This window comes from Amphiura filiformis, unplaced genomic scaffold (assembly GCF_039555335.1).
Source record: "Amphiura filiformis unplaced genomic scaffold, Afil_fr2py scaffold_87, whole genome shotgun sequence".
Lineage (NCBI taxonomy): Eukaryota > Metazoa > Echinodermata > Ophiuroidea > Amphilepidida > Amphiuridae > Amphiura > Amphiura filiformis.
Window position 1 is genome coordinate 53912 of NW_027305551.1, and position 15575 is coordinate 69486.

General features: G+C 36.8%; 1 protein-coding gene and 1 non-coding gene across 3 annotated transcripts; one reads left to right on the plus strand and one right to left on the minus strand.

Annotated features, from left to right (window-relative positions):
* Positions 1-734: 734 nt before the first annotated feature.
* Positions 735-808, minus strand: Trnan-guu (transfer RNA asparagine (anticodon GUU)). Its single transcript has one exon. It is a non-coding gene; the product is annotated as a tRNA-Asn (tRNA).
* Positions 809-1313: 505 nt separating this feature from the next.
* LOC140144843 (male-specific lethal 1 homolog) lies at positions 1314-15399 on the plus strand. Of its 2 annotated transcripts, none has more exons than XM_072166646.1 (7): positions 1314-1861; positions 7633-7751; positions 8667-9067; positions 11296-11348; positions 12361-12553; positions 13628-13700; positions 14573-15399. In XM_072166646.1, the coding sequence occupies exons 1-7, from the start codon at positions 1430-1432 to the stop codon at positions 14658-14660; spliced, it is 1359 nt and encodes a 452-aa protein (XP_072022747.1). In that variant the 5' UTR covers positions 1314-1429; the 3' UTR covers positions 14661-15399. The 2 variants fall into 2 exon arrangements, with proteins under 2 accessions (XP_072022747.1, XP_072022748.1); XM_072166647.1 differs by having other exon boundaries at positions 8667-9055.
* Positions 15400-15575: the final 176 nt, after the last annotated feature.

Sequence of the window (15575 nt, forward strand, 5' to 3'; positions counted from 1 at the left end):
CGACCGACCCTAATAGTAGGCCCGACCTCGACCGTGACTTTTTGTTTTGTTTTATTGTTTTGTTTTGTTTGTTTGTTTTTTGTTTTTTTAAATAAAAGATAAAAAATGAAGAATTAAATAATTTAATTTAAAAAAAAAGAAGAAAAAAGTTCCAAGGCCTTTATCAAACGCAATTTATAGCTAAAAGTAAAAAAAAAATTGAATCCCTTACCTGTATATAGACCCTATTTTTTTTTCATGTTACGCCAATCAAACAATTTTTAAGGCCTTAGATCAGGATTGAAACCACTATGCTTTAAATTATTTATGTTTTACATAATTGTTTGTTTTTCCCCTATTTTGGTGATTGAAAACTTCGGTCACTTCAACTTGGAATACGGAGAAATGTCCGTTGTAGAAAAGTAGGCCCTACAATGAATAATAAAAGTCTGTCGTTTTTCAACTTTTAGGCCGACGAAAAAACCCGACCCAGAATTTGCATTTTGGAGATTTTTTTTAAGTTTGCTAAAATCATGTAAAAATCATCCATTTTTTGCCCAAAATTTTGGATGAACAATAGGCCTATTTTAGAAAATAATGTTTTTATCGGATTTTTTTTAAAATTATTTTTTTAATTAATTTTGTGAAAAACACAATATTGCCAATGAAATTTAATATTTATTGCATGTGATATCTAATGAAACTAAGTGAGAGAAACGTCATAATTGTGAAAGTAAAAAAAATAAAAATAAACGCGCCCCTGGGTGGGCTCGAACCACCAACCTTTCGGTTAACAGCCGAACGCGCTAACCAATTGCGCCACAGAGGCGGATGGTGTGATGTGGAAAAATAATTAATTTATACAATTGTCCTAGAACCTGCATTTTCATAACGCCATTATACGCCTCAATTCATATAAATTACTTCTAAAATATAAAGAAATGCATTTCTTTTCAATGACAGTTTATAAGACCGTATTATTAGATTCAAAATAACTTCGCTTCTTCGGTCTTCATTTCCATTCACCTGAAAAATGTACCTGCTTAAATGTATCAACATATTTATTTGGTTTAGTTTTGTTTTTTTGCTCTTTTTTATTTTCGTTACGTTTATAGTATAGAAATAAAATATCATACAGAGTAAATATTACTACATGTTTTCTTACATGAATAAATAATATATTTAATTGAGTAAAAAACAACGTTAAAACAAATTATTGTGAGCAAGGACAGGAAAGGTCATTTAAATTAACCTCGATCTATTACGCCGCTGCATGAATTGTGAATTGGATATCCAATTAATTTGGACATCGCCCCTGGAATGAGGTTCCTATACTACATCACATGTACGCTGCAAAGCCCAAACAATGGACGGTTCCTGTATAACAGAAACGTAATCTGCACGGAAAGAACCCTTCATTTTGGCGTCGTTTCAGGCCTTTCTCAACCCGATGGCGCCGGGAAACATGAAATCTGAATTCATCGGACTTCAACGAATCAAGATCGAGAGAAAAACTTCTTTGAACCGTAAAGGTTTATCCAAGAACGGGGTTAACTTTGGAGGGGAGTTCCACGACATCAACACGAAATTCAACATGTCTGGTGGTGGTGACAGTAGTACACACAACGGTGTGTGTACTACAACTACAAGTCCGACTAGTCCTGTACAAAAACTCTCTCGTCAAGGTGATCTATCTAGGAAGGATTTATTAGCATCAGGTGATCATGTTGGTTTACCTGACAATTTAAAGGTGAAATCGGATCATCAGATCCCGCATTTGAAGTCACTTTCGATGCTTCATTTGGATTTCATTGAGCAACAGCAAAAACAACTTCAAACGCAAGAAAAGGAGATACAAAAGTTGCGAAGTGAAAATGACACGGTATGTTTGTATAAATTATTGTTGTTTGTTTTGGTTAAGATTTGAAGTGGGTGTGTACAATTTCTGTAGAAATAGATGAATAGGTCAAATTTAAATCGCAATAATTTATTAATTGCAAATGACCAGCTGTCAATGACATTGTGAACTGAATGTGTCATTCATTGTGAATTTGACAGTTCAACACAGCAGGTGATGGCCTTGGCAGACAATACAGAGAAAAGTCAAGTGCAGTGTGGAATCAAGTACAGGTGTCATAGTGATAAATACATACCGGTACTGATGTACCCTCTATATTATATATTTAAAATAAACTTGTGCATAAAACTGTTACAGTCAGTCACTCTCTACTAGTCTCCACTCCACTCCAGTATCCTTCTACTCTACACTCACTTGATCGAGAACTCAAGTTACAAAGTACAATCATGGAAATACATGAGCGATCGTTATTTACGATAAGGGGGTTAGGGAATGGGCATTTTGAAGGGGGAACATGAATTTTTTCGTTGAACCAGGAGGGGGGATTGTTTTAAGTTTTAAATGGAGAAATTGGGGAAAAACAAGGGGGAATCCGACAATTTTGAGCGGATGCGATGGGAGGAACGCACATTTTTTTGTTGATATTTTTTCCAAAACGCCCATTCCCTCCCCCTGCCGTAAACGATCAATCCCTAAATCTTGGGACACTTTAGGACCACACACTGACATCGATCCCCCTTCACAATGTTGATTGGCATCTTAATCATCAGGCTCTGTGTTGGACTCTGCAACATTGATTGATGGGGGAAGGGGAGGGATAGGGATAATAGCTTAATCTATTATTCTATATGGATCGAATCCATAGGTTCCTACAGTCTGAGGGCCGATGACCGAGCCGATATGACACACATTCAATGGGTGTAGCTTTAAAATCTACAGGAGGGTTGAAGCTACATATGACTGGGGATAGAAACAAGGAATAAAATTGACCATGTGTCCCAACACATTTTTTTCCCATGATTGTGGCTTGTGCCTTCAAATTTGCATACAGTAGTAATACACATTCGATGCCTAGACTGGAGTCCGAAACACTAAAACCATTCTTTTTTCGGTAGATCAGCGATGAATTTTTGTTGTTGTTGTCGCTAAATTGACAAAATACAACAGTTTCACGTAAAATTGACATTGCTGACTGCAGTTTTTAGCATCTAGAATTTTTGTTCATGGTTTTGAATTTGAGTACAGTAAAAAGAATATTAAAGCAATGGCAATAATATACTTCTAGATTTGTTTTAAAAAGGGGGTTATAAAAATTGTGAAAAGGGTCATTTTTAGGCCCTGTAAATATTCATGATTTTGATTAACTTGACAACTATTGTGATCAAGGGATGTAGTGACCCAACAACCAACATGCAACACCAGGTTGAGATTTGGGATATATATTTTTTCAGCCCAAGAAATTGTTATTGCGCAGGGTTAGAATTTTCTCACTCATCAGTTTCGAGAATCAATCTTGATTCTTGCAAAGGAATTTTGCTGTGTATACTTTGTCAAATATTAAAAATTTATAAGCGGGTCCCCTATATGAATTAGGGAAGCAGTATTATTCATAAAAGGACTACCCCGGTACCATACTTTTTATTGATCTTGAAATATAAACAGATATGAATCCTATTTTAGTGTCCTTCAAAAGTGTTTATTTGGGATCTTTTGAGTTCTGTCTCAGCTACTTACAGTGCCTTTCGGAACTGGAGTTGATAGTAGCTTCTACATGTAGGTGGCAGTGATTTAATCAATCAATTAAGAACGCATAATTCAAATTGTATGACCTGCACTGCTTGGCAAGGAGTAATAGCGCCCTCTTTAGTCTGGGTGGACGTGAAGATTAAAATACACACCACCAACTCATACCAACATCACACCACTATGAGTTTGGCAACTCGCGTTCACAAATCAAATGGGTCTTTCTATATGCACCGATTTTGGATTTGATCAAGTTCTAAATATTTGCAATAAATGTAGTATTTTAGTGTTTTAAGTTCATTATTCTTTGTTGACCCCGAGTTACGATAGTCTCGAGTTTTCTGGTAGTTTGCCGTAGATTGTCTAGAAACATGAAATTCAGGCAGTGGCGCGTGGCGGTGTGCGGTCTATTCATGTCCATTTAGCATGTTTAGATTTGTCCAAGTCTCGTGATCATGCATAATGAATGATGTAATTTTCAATGCCGCTTGCTCCACTCTGGACACTGCAAATATCGTCACCAATCTTATAGAAAGTGAAAAACCCCAAATAAACAAACAGAATCAAAAATATAATTGTTTGTTTTTAGTTGAAAATAAAAGGGAAAATCGAAATCTAGGGGAGGTTGAATGAAATGCAGTATCAAGTTAGCACCCCCCACCCCAGGGTGGCTGGAGAGGAATGGGGAGAGGGCGAGCAATATTTGGCAGTGAAAAGAGTGAAAGCGAGTTGATGAACATAATTTGAGGTAATTTATGTATCAAATTGGACATACTACTAAACATGCTAAATAAGATTTATTTAAGATTTTTTGGGCTGTGCAATAATTATGAGCCGGGGGAAGCAATTTTTCGCATGCGGGAGGGGGGGTGGGTGAAGACAAGCAATTTTTCGTGTGTCAGATGCAAATTTTGCCCTCCCGAGGGCTTTAAGCCCTAAATTAGTTCATCATGAAAGTAGGCCTAACTTATGTACGCTGAAATATGGATTTAAAAAAGAAAGATTGGGGGTAGGTACCTGGGTAATTATGCAAATCCATAATATCAACTTGTAAAAGTGATTAGTGATTGCATTGTTAATTTCCCTTTGGTCAAAATAATGGAAGGAAAGGAAGAAACAAATGAAAGGAAACATAGAAGAAAAAATGTGCTTTTATTCTTAAAATGAGAGGAAGGGCCCATGCAAGTGGAAATTTTATACAGCCTGTTTTGGTTTTTTTTTTTAGTTTGATAATTTTATAATAATTTAAAAAAATATGCTTATAAAAATTATATTATTTATTTAGGCCTACAATTTATATAGAAATACTCCATGCCCTGCCCCGGGTCCATGCAAAGTGGCACGTTGTTGTACAGATTTTATTGTCCAGACGATATTGATTGAAGTATACACATTTGATCATTAATTTATATTTATATTATAAAAATTGGTTTTATTTGTTCTATGCTACCCACCGCTCAGACCTCTTTCGATTTGCTGTCTTGTATTTAAATATGCATATAACCCTGAGTGTTGTTGTTCGAGAATTTTGACAAAGGCCTTTTAACTTTCAAGCTAAGGTTATACTAAAACCGCTGAGCGATTAGTATTTGACCAATGATGTAGTTTAGCTTTATGTTGCGTTGGGGACCTCATTGGCTAGAAACCAATCGCTCGTGGCTCAGCGATGGAGTATAAATTTAGCTTCAAGGTCGAAAGGCTAACTACATGTACGGTATGGCTATGTGTCTCTGAATGGGACGTGTACAGTACAGTACAGGCACACACAGTTCATCAAAATCCCGCTATTGATGTTGTACGTGGGAACCAGCAGTACTGCAATTCTGACGTTTGTTTTGATTTTTGGGAGGTCGTCGCCACGCAAGGAATTATTTAGAAATATTGTATAGAATTTGGTGATACCAGGCGTTTAGTTAACACCATTTTAGACAAGAGGAACCAGTGATTTAGGCGATTTAACGCCACAAACATCTCCTCTTTGCTGTACTGACTTTTTAACTACACGTGTTATTGTGTGCGTCTGTCTATCGCGATCACATTCGCTATGCCAAGACCATCAAAAAGAAGTCGAAGTGCGAAGGAAAATAATTACCGAAGAAAAAAGACAGAAGGAATGGAAAAAACATTAGATGAACATTTATCCACATTAATTTTGACTTTTCTAAATGAAAAGGAAAGTAAGCAGAGCGAGGTAGGAATTGTATTTCGTAGACGTAGTTTATGGCTGCCGCGACTGCATTGCCTGACGTGATTGAGGAGTGCATGTCATTGTGTGTACAATCCCCGGCCCGGGTACAATCGCGGCTCTTTGTTTTTAATTAGGCCAACGTCCGGTGTGCCCTTTGTTTTTCTGCACAACATGGACGGGCTTTACAAATCAGCTCAATTTGTTTCCTATGAATTTAATCAGATATCGTGTGAGCGGTTTTTTGGTCTAGCTTTTTAAAAATCAAAAATCGTGTAACGGTTGGTTAGTTCAAGCCGAGTGAGGGTTCAAGGGCATTTCCCTGACGCGTTTTAGCTTAGACTGATCAAAGTCTCAATACAAACAAAATAATGTACAGGTCTGCACAACTGGGCGTTTTGTCATCCCAGGACTTTGAAGAAGTTTGTATTGCTTTTTTCTGTATATATTTAAATATTTTGGTGTTTTCTGTGCACTGAAAATTAACTGGAACTGAAAGACCCTACAAAGCTAAAGCAATAAGGATTTCGCAAGGGCCGTTTATCCCCTTTGACAGGTATGAGAAATGTGCATTGGATGGAACAACCCGGACCGAGGCGAGAGATATATGAAAATTCAAATGTTAAAAAAAACATTATTTTTTTCAGATTTTTTGGTAAATGGTTGGTCAAAAAATAGCAATATTAAGTTGTGTTTAGCCCTAGACAAACAAACATGCTAATATTATACCATATTATGATAGCCTTGATCAAGTCTTCCTCCTTTACTTTTTCTCTATTCATGCTATTCTATATGCATGGTCGAAGTATCATATACTGGACTCCCTCATATTTTTAGTCCGGTCAGAATTTTTGTGGCGCTGGCAACATGAGCTAGGGAGGAAGTATACCTTGTGGGCATGGTGTGCATTTTGCTCAAACACGACCCCTGCAGTGCACAGTATGCCTGGGGTTAAGAAGGATAAGAAAAGATCTAGCAATTCAAATGTCAAATTGATTTTCACAATGTTATGATCATGATGGTAAATAATTATTTTGAAAGAATAGGTAACTTCAAAACTTTGGAAAGAAATATAAATTTTTGGAAGATGTGGCAAAGCTTCCATGAATTTTACATTCACTAATTATGGACGCCAAAGGACTTGAAACAAGTCTATATTATGATTGTAGGGTGGACCTAGTCTTTGTCAAAGACCTCGCGATCCTAGGGGGGGGCGAGCGGCCTCGCCGCTGAGCGCCGAAGGCGCGGCTTTCAGCGAGCGATATTATAGGTGGCGCTCCCACTATGGTGGTCCAGGCAGAGCCTTGTTGAAAGGCTAGGGTGGACCAACTTCGACCAAGTCCATGGGCGCATAGATTTCACATCTTTTTGGAGCAATTTTACGTCTTATTTCTTCATAATGTATTATTGTACGGGTACAGTAATTTTAAGCCATACAATCTTTTAAAATTAATTTTGTGAATTGTTATCCAATCTAGTATTAATTAAAAGGGCATTTCATGATCCACAGCCTCATCCCCCCACTTTTCTCAAAAAAAGTTGAGATTTTTATATCACTGGAAACCTCTGGCTACATAGTGTTTATGTACAAAATATGTCTTGCAGATTAATTCGTTTAGCAAAGATATCGTGAAATTACAACGCATTGTCTATGGAGCAGTGTAATACACACATATCATGCATAACTCATGACGCAAAATCGGAATCAACTGAAATTTTGGGAATAGGTTTTTTCGTGGATATCTAATGAAAAATGACATAAATAGAGGATGCTAGGATCACAAAATACTCCTTTAAATTCAATAATTATTTTATACACAAGTTATAGGCTATAAACTTTTTTTTAAAACTATTTTTGTTTCTGCAGTTAAAATGTCGTCTGGAGCGCATGAAGAGACGCACAGTGCTTGCAGGAAAAGGAGATGCACCTAACACACCAACCAATCATATTGTACCAGGCCAAAGAAAAGACTCCTTCTACAAAAGGTAAGAAGATGATGATGGGTTTGAAGTTGCTGGATTTTTTTTTTCTGGGGGGGGTTGCAGGTGTTTTATGTAGACATTCACATTTATATTATTTATAATCAGTGTCCGAAATAAGGAAAATATGGAGGTTATCCCGAGGATAACTAAAGCATGAATTCTGCTTGTCCTCAATACATTTTGGTTGTCCCTCAAATGTGTCATACTTTTGGAGGTAAAATATAGTGGTTGTCCAGGGGATAAGTACATAGCTCAATATGGTTGTCCCCAGTGATTTTTGGACAAGAGGATAAGTGCTTATTTCGAACACTGTTTATAATGCATTTTACCATGGTCAGTTCGAAATAAGCACTTATCCTCTTGGCCTCTTGTCCAAAAATCACTGGGGACAACCATATTGAGCTAGATATACTTATCGGTCCCCTGGACAACCACTATTTGGATTCTTTGCACTCAAAAACATGACATATATATTTTGGGGATAACCAAAATGTTTTGAGGACAAGCAGAATTCATGCTTTAGTATACGGTATATTTTCGTAAATATTCAGTAAATATTCAGTAAATTTGAACTTATTTTGCTTAATATCATTGTATAAATATTAACTTTGTAAGCCACCTGTGATTTGGCTTAAAATACAGTAGGGCCACAATTTGTGTGTAATATACTAGTTAGAAAATACCTTTTTAGCAGAGCCAAGTCAAGAATTTGATGGTGTTATTGAAAAGAAAAATATGAAAAGTATGCATTACATAACAACTGAACTTAATGGAATAACTGAGTCTTTTGTATGTACATGTACTACATTGTATGTAACTATGTAGTGTTGAATAATTCTGGAATAGATGAGAATGTTCAAAGAAATATATAGTTACTAAATGCGTTCAATGAATTTTGTTGAAATAAACAAATTACAGGAAGCGACCCACCGTTTTTGACCTTCCTCACACGACTCGAAAGCAACTGGCAGCAGCTAACAACCATGAGCAGCACGACTTGAACCAGTCGTTACCAGCTACACTCTCCAAAGCCAGCAGTACAGCCAAGGCCAAAAGAATACAGCAAAACAGATGGGTCAAACGGGAAAATCCACTGAGATTCTCGCAACGAGGCGCTAAAAATACCAGAGAGACCAAAGATACTGACGCGGAAGATGAGGTGGTGGAGGCACAGGAGGATTCCGTGGAGGAGTCGATGGACGAGGAGAGTTATGAATGGACACCCGTGTTATATCCATGTCTCAGTGATTTGAGAGTGGATATTAATGAACTTGATTTGCCAGGTGGCAGCAATTCACCAGTACTAGGTATACTAACAGGTGATTACAAGGAGGATGTAACCAAACTATGGCTGCTTTGTACATAATTTAGGACTAGTATGACTACTAGGCCTCCCAGCTCCAATGCACCAGTATTCATAGAAAGCTTGTGTACCCCGCCCTCCTTTTTACTCACGCATACACAACATTTCTGGGTAATTTAGTTGTGGAAGTTTTGGAAATACCTGGTCAGAAATAGAACTTTGCCATGGAAGTGGGATTGCGTGTAATCGGATTATTTATCACTGTCCAATGGATCACATTTTGAGTCTTGAACCACAATCAAATTGATCGCCACACTAATGCAGCCCATACACGTTCAATCTTATTGATCAATATCAAAGACTCTAGATACAAGAGGGTATACAAAATCTACCCACAATGTTGGATTTTGTATCCACTCCTGCATCTAGGGTCTCCAATATTGATCAATATTTTGATTGTGTATGGGCTGAGTAAGTCTGCCACATGCTACTATTTTTTAGTGATAATGAATAAACTAAGAAACAAGTCACAATACATGTAGTCAGGAAAGAATGAGAGAATGCCTTTCCTTTTCCCCAATCGATGCGTATGTATGTACCTGTTAAATTGATTAATGCTGAAAATCCACTTGCTGCATGTCTAAAAAGTTCAATTCTAATTTTTATTTTTCTCAAACTTCTTAACCAAATGTATCACGTGCAGCTTTTTTCTTGATGCATTTGACTTTCTGTACAAAGCTTTGCTTGGGTTATGGTTATCTTTAAAAAAATTATAATGCATGCCCGTGCATGGCATGGCCAAAGAGATGGCCTTCGTCAGAGACAGCTATTTTGGTTGCACTTTTCTTGCATTTACCTTTACCTTATAGTTATAATTTATGATTTATTTAAAAAAATTTCTTCATATTTGTAAACTACTGTTTTTCCAGTTATTGCTTGTATGGGAACAATTTTTGAATGTACCTTTTGCACCCTTAACAATTTATCACTAACCCTACTCCTGAATCCTGAGACCAGAAAAATACAGTGCTAATATTGTTTGCGATTAAAAAAATGTGTTCCTAACTGGCAATAAATGTCAAATATTGGGACAATTATTTGCAATAGGGCCAAAAACATGCATTGTAGGTGAAAATTTTGAATGCTTAGACTTGTGTCAAGTCTTTGATTTTGTTGACTGCAATTGTAAAAAAATCTGGAAAATTGCATGTTTGGGCCCTTATTTCCAATAATTGGCCAAATATTAAAACTTAACTTTTGAAATTATTGCCTGTTAGTTCCAACTAACCAATTAGGATTGGGTTATGTTTCATTTGGCAAAGCATACTATTTTTGAATAGAAAAATTAGTGCTGTATTTTATTGGAATCGGGAGGGAGAAGTCCCAACCCCCTTATCCTTTAATAGCATAAACCTGTAGTGCCAGTTTTACGGAAACTGGGAAAAATCCAATTTTTACCCAATTAAGCTTATTACAGTTAAAATATTGGCTATTGTGAATGTACTTTCAGCAAAAGGCTCACACAAACCCCATCTTTGACTAATTATTTCCGTTATTTACTTGCTTTTAGGCCCATAATACTCTTAAAATCCAATGAAATTAACTCTTTATTAGCTCTCAGATCTGCAGAAACATCTTCCGAGGTACTGTTTTGTATGTTTACATCTTGGTGGAACATTTCTAGAAAATTGACAAAATTTCCTGGAATTGGTCAATTTTACTCATTTAGGGATTTTTAGAAAACAGTTTGACTTTGCAATTTTAGAAAATGGAAAACTTGCCAGTCTAGCATAAATATACCCTTCATTCCAGCTACAATGTATGACCTCACAAATACAAAAATAAATTAGGATGCAGAGGTATTCAAAAGTTGTTCAAATGGGTAACTACAAGTGCTTCTTCAGGGTCAGAATTTCGTTTCACAGTGCGAGAATCAATCTTGATTCTTGCAGAATAAATCAGCGGGAATCGCAAATCAACTTCTGTGTAAACTACAAACGTTTGCGGGAATCAACTTTGATTCACGCAAATCTGTTGACGAGAATCGATTCTCTGATTCACGTCGAAATTCTGACCCTGCTTCTTCATTGCTTGCATGTAATACTCAAATGTAAATTCTGCTTATTCTCTTCTGCTGAAATCAGCTGTATATTATACAACCATATAACATGTGGATGTATATTATGGTACTATAATTGCCTATGCTTGTTTGTTTAAGTTTAAACGTTTTTATTCAATCTATAGTTCCCTCATGGAGGCAGCGATCGATGAGTGCAAGCTCTGCTGATAATACAGGGGTAAGCCAATACATGCACTCAATAGCGTTAAAAATAAATATTTTACAAATAATATGTTATTTCGCTCTTTTCAGGGTTTTCAAATTTTTCACTCCCAAGAAAAAAATCTAATATGTTGGATCATTTTATTTTTGTGCTGATTGTTATCTTTACAAAAAAAATATTTGTTGACAATCTGTGACTAGCTAAAGCAGAACACCAACATTTCTACACAATTCAGACTTGACAGTTTATGACAAATTTTATGTTCAAATTTGTTGCATTTGTAGTGGCAGTTTCAAATCGTGTGCGCTAACCCTCGGGTGTATAGATCACTTGACATGTGACGTCATTGCCCGGCAGTATGCGCACGCATTATGACACTTTCCATTGTTCTTTGCCCTGCAGTGTGCGTGCGCATCGTAGTTTGCTCAGGGCATGTGTATTTTAAATCTCCCACCAAATTTCATATAGTCAGGCATGAGAATTTTCAGTTTAAAAACTGAATTCAGTTTTTTTTATAGTCAAAATTTCCGCAACTTTATTTAATTTCAGCCTGTTTTTGGTACTTTTTGCCCAATTTCACGCGCATTTTCAGTTTTTTTTAGGAAAGTGCAGTCTCATGCCTGTATAGTACAAGAAAGCCATTGAACAGTGAAGTGGTTCGTTCGAGCATATCGAAAGACCAATCCCTCGACTTTGTTGATAAACATTGATGTCAAGTGGTCTATACACATGCGTAGAAGGGCGATTTGTCTGTATGCTGCCATGCAACCGCGTAAACGCACTGATTCGAGTCTGTCACTACAAAATCCAACACCGTGTTACTCTCAACTTGAGACAAGACACAGTATAGTGGGGTTTCTTTCATTTTACCTTGTTTATTTCAGCTTGAAATGGACAGAAACCCTTCCTGACACTAGTAATTATTATTTCAGCATTTTGGTTAAAGAATAACAACATTAAAATTTGATGCACATCATACATTAAATGGCTTTTAACTTGCATATTATTTCCAATCAATTGACAACAGGAGGAGATGACAGACGAAGCGTTCGATAAGAGGCACAGCAAGCTAGAGGTAGACGAAAGAAAACGAAAGAGATGGGACTTCCAAAGAATACGAGAATTACGCGAGCATGAGAGGCTAGAACGCAATGTCAGGCGGAAAGAGTTGGGAGCATGGGAAAACACATTAATGACATTCTGTCCAGATTCAACAGAAGGTACGTTTGGTTTTTGTGCATTGTGAATTCCCTTGGTCAGACTGACATCATGCAAAAGAAACAAGACCCCCTTGCAAAAACGACAACAACAATGCACCTGTGCAGTCTGACTACTTAATGGGAATTTTGTTGCACAGTAGTTTGATTCTTGTAGAATCAGAATCAAACTTGATTCTTGTAAAAGTTTTGGAGAATCATTTGATTCTCATCCAATCTTTTATGTGTGAATATAAGAGCAGCCCTCATTAAGGATCTGAAGGGGCACGGCAACTTTTCTAGGGCAAGTTGTTAATTGCCTTGGATTTTCACTGAAAAGGCAAGGCAGCACAGTAGTTTGTAATATTTCAAGAGGGCATTATGGCAACTGTTGAAAATTTGAGAAGGGCACCAAGGCAATTTCTCAAAAGTGAAGAAACCCCACACAAACATAGATAGATGATTTTATAATGAAGGGGCAGGGCTGGGGCACCGACGGCAACTTCATTAGAGGGCACGGCAAGTGACTGCCTTGGGTAAAGGACATATTTTGAGGGCATTACGGCAGTGGGGTGGGCACCCACGGCAAAATGCCATGGGTGCTGTGGGTTAATTCGAGGGCTGTATAAGAGGTTTACAAGAATCAAGTTTGATTCCAAGAATTGTTTACGAGAATTGATTCCGGGATTTTCACTGAAATTTTTGCCAGGGATGTACTCGTCTGCTTTTATCAACCTGGTTGTTAATTATCCATGAATCAATCTTAGGACCTTAATTAAGTGCACAGGGAACAGGTTCATTTGCTGTTTCATATATGTGACTCAAACTAATTACCATTTCATTCCATTCTTACCACAGATGTCTCGCTGTTGAAAACACGGCCTAAATTGCATTTATCAAAAAGTGGACTTTATTGTCTTAGACTAGTTTACACCAAATCAAACTTAATTCTGTAAATTGCCATAAAAATGTTCAGCTTTCAACTCAAGTGTAAATTTAGCTCAGTATGGCTCTGGATATATAAATATTGGCTTTGATACAAGGCAAGTAATAGAGAACATGATACTAATTTCTTGTAACGTATATTTCATATTACAGCTCGTAAAATCCAAGTAGAGGAGACGATACCATTAGTAGCATTTGGTGCCCATGTTCCTGTCAGTGAGACAGAGTAAGTACAGTACTAAATTATGTAAATTTTGATCCCAACATTCATACAAAAATTACAGTTGATCTATAGCAGATTCAACCCATTGTGGATCGTTTTCAAACAAATCCAGGCTGCCGGTCAATCATCTGCCAGTCATGCAAAGCGTGATATGCATGATCGATCGCCTGGTACCCTGAATTTGTTTGAAAAACGTCCCACGATGGGTTGAATCTGCTAAAGGGTATTGCATGCTATGTTGCATTTGTGTATGCAATTTTGCCAAAGCTCTCGAATTTCGTTGGGATTGTCGGTGCTTTTATGCATTTATGCCGCAAGCAAGCCACCCTGATGTATGTATGCATACGCTCTACGGGATAAGGTTAGCTCACATCATTTCATTTGAGGCTGTGACCACGGAGATTCGCAGCTACTTCACTCCTAATCTTGAGGGGAAACAAATTATATCTATACTCTTGGCAAGTAGTAGCCATGTTACACCTCACAGCAGCTGATAGGTGTATCCCATCATGCTCTGCAGTACCATAATAAAACCGTTTGTGCCATAGAAAGTGTACACAAAATCCCTCACTTCAACTTTCAATTACTCGCTTATAGACTTTTGTTTGAAAAAATATGATCTCTAAAGTATTGTGAAACTATCCATCTAAGCGGCTCTTGTTTATATTTTGTATTCATTTCCTATGGAGCAAGCAGAAAGACTGCAATGCATGATGGGATACTCCCTTTAGCTGCTGTGGTTACACCTTGTCCTACAGGTATTTGCAATGGGCTAGTGTCTTAATTTCCAGTTGAATGAGTTCTTAGTTTGATTTTGTCATTACAAAGTTCTAATGATTTTCATCTGACATACTTTTTGTTCACATGATCTGCAGGGTTTTTGATGTTCCTTGGTTCGACGCTAAGAACAGAGAGACGGCAGACACGATGAGGAAGACGAGGAGTCGAGCTTGTAAAAAGTAGTACCAACTACCCGAAACCCACATTCCACCTAGATTTATAGTTGTAGTTTGTTATAGTGTTTTCAATTTTCAGTGTTTTACCAAAAGCTTTTGCTAGTGGCAAAATGAACGTGTAGAGTTACATAAGCCACATGGGCATTAAAATTTTATACAATCAAAATTGTAACAGGGTTTTTTTTTCAAATTTATTGTCAACCTTGAGAGCAGTGTTTTTAAAAGTGGAAATTTTCGCTGAGAATTAATTTTCGCGCTCAGAACAGCTGTCGCGAAAATAAAAATGCATGAATCGTGAATGTAAAACAAGCAAAGTAGTTTCGAATCTGTGAAGCGTGAAAATTTATACAAGCGAATATTTCCACTTTTAACAGTATGCTTTTATCCAGTCAATTAAACGAAAATTTATCCGTTACAAAAATGTAAGTATGATAAAACTAAAATCCAACCTGTGCCTGCTGGTTGGGCATATATCTTTGTATTGAAATCATGTGGTAGAGTTTGATGGTGTGCCTCAAGGTTCGCATCATTGGTCCACCTTTGTTAAAGTGTGCAGGATTTTAAAATCGCAGCGTGCTTTCTAATACGATGGCAACTTAATTTGATAATCTCTCATTATTGTTGTTTTTGTAAGCACCTTGTTATGTTTATCATCACAAATATTTTGTAATCTTTGCACTTGAATATTAATCATGTTAATATCTGTTGTTGTTTTTCTTACATTGTGTAATTATGACTGTTGAAAATGAGAGAAACGGCTATTTGAGAATTTAATCACCATGAAAAAAAAAGTTGTCCTAATCTTCCATGGAAAAGGTGTCCATATTATGTTATGTACAGTATTCTTGTAAATAAAGTTTTATAAAAAATTATTATGAAAAAATTATTAAAAAAAGCAAAATTTGTGGCAAAATTGTGTACA